Source organism: Cupressus sempervirens, chromosome 4 (assembly GCF_028749045.1).
Source record: "Cupressus sempervirens isolate cs-2001-9-10 chromosome 4, ASM2874904v1, whole genome shotgun sequence".
In the NCBI taxonomy this organism is placed as follows: domain Eukaryota; kingdom Viridiplantae; phylum Streptophyta; class Pinopsida; order Cupressales; family Cupressaceae; genus Cupressus; species Cupressus sempervirens.
The window spans coordinates 842,069,600-842,076,606 of NC_143121.1; the positions used below are offsets into that span (position 1 = coordinate 842,069,600).

The 7,007-nt window shown below is 34.1% G+C and overlaps 1 protein-coding gene across 6 annotated transcripts in view; it reads left to right on the top strand.

Annotated features, from left to right (window-relative positions):
• Positions 1–6,070, top strand: part of LOC149564020 (CBL-interacting protein kinase 23-like) — a 155,089-nt gene extending 149,019 nt beyond the window's left edge. For 3 of the 6 annotated variants that reach the window (XM_089827123.1, XM_089827125.1, XM_089827128.1), the window contains exons 11-14: positions 4,864–4,980; positions 5,267–5,323; positions 5,492–5,566; positions 5,706–6,070. In XM_089827123.1, the coding sequence (XP_089683249.1) occupies positions 4,864–4,980; positions 5,267–5,323; positions 5,492–5,566; positions 5,706–5,780 (324 nt within the window). In that variant the 3' untranslated portion in view covers positions 5,781–6,070. The remainder of the gene's footprint in view (positions 1–4,863; positions 4,981–5,266; positions 5,324–5,491; positions 5,567–5,705) is intronic. The other 3 variants (XM_089827124.1, XM_089827126.1, XM_089827129.1) reach the window with 3 other exon arrangements.
• The last annotated feature ends 937 nt before the right edge of the window (positions 6,071–7,007 follow it).

The following is a 7,007-nucleotide window of genomic DNA, read 5'->3' on the forward strand; positions in this document are numbered from 1 at the left end:
ATCTATAATTTTAGATAATGCTTTGGCATTTGTGGGGGCAACAACTGATTGGGCTTTGAGAAATGGTGTCTATCTTAACACTTCGTCAAATTATTACCCTCAAGGTAATGGTTTGGCTGAAAGTACCAAAATTTGCTGAGAATAATAAGGACCTTAGAGGAAAACAAGCGAGAATGGCATTCTAAGCTAAGAACAACTTTGTGGCGTGACAGAATAACTCCCAAACAAATCCTTGAAAATTCATCTTATGTACTGGTGTATGGAAAGCAAGCCAAATTGCCCATTTTTATAGAATTTCCTTCTTTGGAATTGGCTCATAATCTGATGCTTTTTGAAGAGGATGATCCACTAAGGCTGAGATATGCTAAATTGCTTGAGTTGGAGGAGGAAAGGTGCAATGCACTAAGAAAGATGGAGTATTAGTAGATTCAAACAAAAAAGGTGTTTGATAAGAAGTCTAGGCTCAAAAACTTTAAAGAAGGAGATCTCATCCTTAAGTGGGATGTTTTGAAAAGCAGGTCTGGTCACCATAATAAGTTTGATCATATGTGGGCTGAACCATTTCTGATTGCTGAATGTAAGGAGCACAATGCATTTCAGCTAGCTACAATGGAAGGAGATGTTTTACCGATCCCTGTGAATGAGATTCACCTCAAACCATGTTTCAAGGTTATGAACTATCAGTCTTATCTTGTATATATTAGGTTAGTTTTCTGTTTTCAATAAGTGCATCTGCACTTTAGTTGAGTTTTCCTAAGTGCTGTCCAAGCACATGTCAGTTTTTGTTTTCTTTCCTAGGTTAGTTTCTTGTTTTCCTTAGGTTTTAAGTTGGTCAAGTTGCTGGTTTGTGTTGTTAAGTTTTCATATTCACCCATCTCATTCATGCATACATCAATACATGTGTTTGAATGCCTATACATACCTAGTGCACACATGCATATGCATATATATAGTGCTGCAATTACTCAAGTCTTGCTAGCAACCATACATACACACATATCCACATATCCACTATTCACATGCATTTATTCAAATACACACATTTATCCATACATAACCAAGATGGTCAAATTATGAAGGTTTAGCTTCTAAAGCTGATACTTGAGTTTGACCATGCATATTAGTCAACCCAATAAGATGTTGGACTGACTACCAATGTTCCCCTTTGAGATTCATGACATGGCTTAATCGCCTTCTATGTTTTATAAGTCTAGTAGTTGTATCAGGCATTAACAGGTTGATCTTTTGGTGCAACGACAACTCTAGCTTGTAACAAGTGGTATCAGAGCTTGGTCACAGGTTCGAATCTCCTCAGGTAATGCTGTGGGGGGGATTGTTGGACTGACTACCAATGTACCCCTTCGAGATTCATGACATGGCTTAATTGCCTCCTGTGTTCTATAAATTTAGCGATAGTATCGGGCATTAACAGGTTGATCTTTTGGTGCAACGACAACTCTAGCGTGTAACATGAGTCTTAAGTCTTCTTAAGCTCACTTACATGCATTCAAAACTCAACCAACAACTTTAGAAGTCGCGTCGTGTCAGGTCTAGGTGCTAGGAATGCATAAATTCAGACTCCATGCCCAATGGGTATCAAAGGTAATTGGTTTTCTAATGTCTAGCAGGCAGACATAAAGCAGAGATTGCCAAAAATGTTACTAAATTTATACACAAGCTGAAATTTAGCTTAAATAGTAACATTGTACAGGAATTTACAAGTTGCTTATCTCATACATTTGTATTCATTTCATTTCTATTACCAATCATTTTTATTCGGAGCAAAAGGAAAGAAGGACAATGTTCATTGTATGAATCATTAATTGATGTGTACAATTTTCATTTTTTACAAACATGGAATGAATTGAAATGCTGAAAGTGAAGATCTCACACAAGCCATGAGTTTAACTACTGCCTTTCATATATATTCAAAATATTAAAAAAAAAAGATTTATGAAGGTAAGGTTAGAGGTAACCTGTCATTTCCTTTTCAGCTTTTGACTGGTTAAATGATCCATGATGTTGCTCCTGGTCCAGCTCCTGATATGCTAAGCTCCGGTTTTCTTTTCCTGTATTAAAAAAAAGTGGGGTTAGATCTTGAAAGATCTAAGCAATTATTGAATACCTATAACTAGTCATCCCTACATATATACTTTCCCTATTCTAAATATATATCAAAGATAGTGAAGTGCATTCTCAGTGCCCAAGTGGGCAAAAAGAAAATATAGAGTTTGATTTTTGAAATCTTGAATTTAACTATTCTAATATGTATGTGCCCCTGATCGAGGCTCCCTTTGGGTATGAGCCCGACATGCACATTGGAATAGTTATATTACAGACTGCAAGATCAAACAAAAGAACTATATAATGTTAAAGGGACTTATTACTTTTGATATGAAACCTTTCATTGTAATCAAATACAAGCATGTTAAATTCACAAGGAACAGGTGCTGAAAAACTATGAATGCAAAGTCAACGAAAATGGTTTATGGGTGTCATGAGCCGTGCTCTAACCTCATAGATAATCTTTATTTGTTGGGGTTGCATCTATTTCAATAAATGAAGCTTGTGCATATGCTGATAAGGTGGATACAAGAAACAACTCAACAACAGTTTATCACAGGAAAAAACTAAGAAGGCTTTATAGCATGTTAAAAGATATGATTGAAAAAAAGATTACAACAGTCATGAAGATCACAAATAGTATGAGCTACGGCAGCAGAAGAACTCCAGCTAAAATCGCATACATCTCCAATGGTAGCTCATTGTTTCTTGTTATTAAAAAATGCAGCATTTATAACTTTAAGCAGAGATATGCTTGAATAGAAATATTAAATATGGCGGCTCAAATAAGGATGCGCCCAGAATCACAGCTCATGCAAAAGCCATCAAACAAACAACAAGATGCTATAGAGGAGGGTCAAAGAATATATAAAAGGACGACATGAGCCCAGCCATAAGAAAACATGCCATATTTTTTGTTGGAAAGCTTCAAACAAAAAGGAGGAGAAATCCCATTTCGGGTTTAATAAAAAATGAAGCCAAAATTGTAGATTATAAAAATTTCATAATGCTGACTACAAATAATAATAGTATTACCTCATGAATCATGGTGACAACAAGAAAATTATGGCGGCTTCTAGCTTAAAATGTCAACTTCAAAAGATAACTATAGTTAAATAAGTCATATCGACCATGGTGGCTCAAAGTGAATATGCCCAGCAACAAATAAAAGCATAGAAATTCTCTAAAGACACCAACAGTAAGAGAGTTCTAACAGCAATGATACATTCAACAATGGCGACTCTAGGTGAAACATTTATTTCAACTATGGCAGCTTTGAACATTCAGAAATATGATTGTCGACTACCTTCAACTGTGAAGAAAAGACCAATTACAACTTTCATACATTCTCCATGAAACCAACACAACATTACCTTTCAAATGTGGCAGCTCTAAAATATCATGGCAGCTCAAAATGAATATACATGCCCAACAAGGAGAGAAAATAAAGAAAACTACAGTAATGCCCTATATTGCCTTCAGAATCAGACGTCTAAGCTGGGAAGAATAAAGGATATCAAATATAGAAACTTTATAATGATGGAAAATCATGTATTCCTTTTAGTAAAATTTAGAAAAACATGAATGCAGAGAAACCATGGCTCCAGTCATAGAAAAGGACTTCAAATGGCAGCTCAAAATAAATATACCCAGTAAGTCAAAAACAACATTACCTTTTCGAATATGGCAGTTTCCAGCTTTACTTTCCATTCATGACTTCAAAATGTAATTACAGTGGCTCATAAAATCATGGCGATGTAGGAAAAAATATGCACTCTAGTCACAGAGGATGATTTCACAGAAGAAGTTGGATTAAAAAAATTTGATTTTTTTTTTTTTGAGTTCTTGAATAGAGGGCAGATTTTAAACCATGCAGCACAAAGAAAATTGCAAAAAGGAAAACTGGGCACCGAATTCCTAGTCAAGTTTGGAGGAAAAAAGATGCAAATTTTGAACACACTTGATCAAATATTTCGAAAATTTTGCACTAATAATTTCAAAAATGAAATTAGTTTGTTTTGAAGAGGCCAGGAATTTGCTTTGATACCATATTATGGTAAAATAATGAATGTGTTATTAAACAAAGATCATGAATGATCTATATATACAAGATACAGGAGAATATTTCTATAACGAACAAGAGAGAGGAAGTAGAAGCATTCTTGTAGAGTGAAAAAGAATGTTTTCATAATGAACAAAAGGAGTTTATGGAAACATTACAAAAAGAGTGACCATTAGAAAAGGATCAAAGAAAGAGAAAATAGAAACTATCTAATATCCTATTAGTATATGTATACACACACACACACACAAAATGATGAAATAAATTTGCCTCTACCCACATACTGGGTTCTTGTACACATGCCTGTACTAGCAAACTTAATAACTTCCAAAACTGTGCCATCCATATTCAAGTCAGCCTCTAATTATTGTGCTCTATGCTTTCAAAATATCCATCAACCTGGCTAAAACATGCATCTTTTTGCAAAAACTTGGTTAATAAATAAGACAAAAAATTGGTAGAGTATGGAGGTGAATAAGCATCCAAATAATCTTAACAGAATTGAAGGAAACTTGTATGTTTTGTTTTTATTCTGTCTTAAAGATGTTTATACATGTATGTGTCTCTAAAATCTGAATAAGACTAACAAAGGTGTTTTCGTGGTCAAGACAGATGTTTCATTGACATAGTTATAGGGTTTTCAGGTTGTGTATGCCTTTAATTTGTTATAGTTTATTTCCCTTTTATTACAATTCACAACTTTACAGATGTGGTTTTGTTCTATATTTTTGTCTTAGGGTTTGGTTAAGCAACAAACAAAATTCACATCCAAACACTCTGCCAAAGAGATAATATCAAAAATCGACGAAGCTGCTGGGACTCTTGGATTTAACATTAAAAAAAATAATTATAAGGTATTGAGTATCTCTTGATTTTATTAGTATTGACTTAATAAGGATTTATTTTGTTACAAGAGGATCACTTTTATTGGTATGTGCTCTTTTGAAATTTCTTGTAGGTCTGACCTTTTTTATTGGAGTGGCATTTCTTTAGGGCATCATTATGCACTATTTTCTTGGGATTCAAATATGCAGTTGATTCATATCTGTATGGATCCATATTTCCTCAGTAACATAAACATCCATCTCACATTAGCATGAATTTCTCTTCCTTTTGGGATGACTTGTAACTCACTTTCAGGTGAAGCTGGAAGGTGCAAACATTGGAAGAAAGGGGAGATTGTTTGCAGCGATAGAGGTACTAATAAAACTCATCTATATGATCATGAATGTTCTTTGTAAGCATAAAACTAATGCTCATTATAATCTATTAGAGTCCTCTTTAATTTTTATAACCATGCTATTATTTGCTGAGTGAAGCAGTTTTTGTCTTCTTCTGTCACAATATTTTCTTCTTGTGTTTTAGCTATATGAAGTTGCTCCATCAGTTCGCATGGTTGAGGTTCGGAAGGCTGGAGGTGATACCCTGGAATTCTCTGAGGTTGAGAAAAACTTATGAAATATGCTACCATATGTTGTGTTTTGGGATGTATTCTAGTGATTTTCTAGCAGTTATGTTTATCCAGTATGATTTTACCTGTTTCTCACAATCATGTAATGAATTCATTCTTTCTATGCAGTTCTACAAGAAACTTTTATCTGCATTAGAAGACATCGTTTGGAAGTGTAAGGCAAACATCAGGGAGAATACATAGACTAGCGGTTGGTTAGATAAAACAATCAGAGAACCTTACAAAATATGTTCTTTCTACTGGTGGACTGCTTTAAAAGAATCTTGTTGATTAGTTTGTTGATGCTACATTGCGCACTCCCACTAGACATAATTATTATTGTGGATTTTATAACACAATCTAATTAGATATGTTTCTCAGGGTAGATAGTTTAAGATTAAGATAGACTCGATTCTCTATGAACCATAAAGTTGAAAGATGAATGAAATTGTGAAAAGAGAAAGCAATGCATTACTATTTGTCTTTTGGTCTTACTCTTTTGATACATAAATTTGCGCCTGTTTTATTTACTGTAATTTCCCTTTTTCTTTTCAGCTGGGATATATTTTGTAAGATTGTTATCTCATTGCAACAAGGTATATTTCTTTAGATCAATTTTGCATAAAAATCGTGGAAATTGAGCTCAAAAGTCAATAAGGGGAAAGGGGCCACTAGTTGGGGGGTTAGCTTCGTGACCATGTAATCTTGTGGTACCTCAAGTTTTCATAAGATATGATTAGAGTCTAATTTATATATAACTAGGATACGGAGATATGACTCATGATACAACTTGCCACATCAGTGAGATTAGTAATTAGGTGGTGAGTAAAGGAACTTTTAAAGGTCTGTCCAAAAATTGTGCAATGAAACACCCAGTAGTTGAACAAAAATATGCCATTTATTCTATAAGCAAACATCACATTTTTCTCATAAAATCAACTTACATTTAACATAAGTGCCCGCAATGTTTTTGTCAAGTTTAAATGTTGTTATATCCAAGCCTAAATCCTAATGTCTTAAATCCTCAATGGTGTATACCAAAACCAAAGCCTAAAATTCATCCTTCTGGATTCAGCACTGATAGTCATACCAAAACACATCTTATTTTTCAATATTCTAGCCATAGAGAGGCAACATGTTATTCAAATTTGTTAGAGGATGTGGATCTGTTCAGGAGCTTATTAATGGTGGCCTTAATGATATATTCAAACTGTTTGCTAATGTTGGGAATTTAGTTAACGGTGGTCATGATGTTTATTGAGCTAAAATTCTATAGATAAGAAATTTTTGGAAATAATGATTAGGCTGACTTCCTGATATAGTACCTTCCCCATTCTGATGTGGATTTCCCAGTTTCTACTAATAAATGATGGTGATTACGTTTTGATTCTTATGATCTTGTGTGTGGTGCACGACTAATGCATCTTTAGT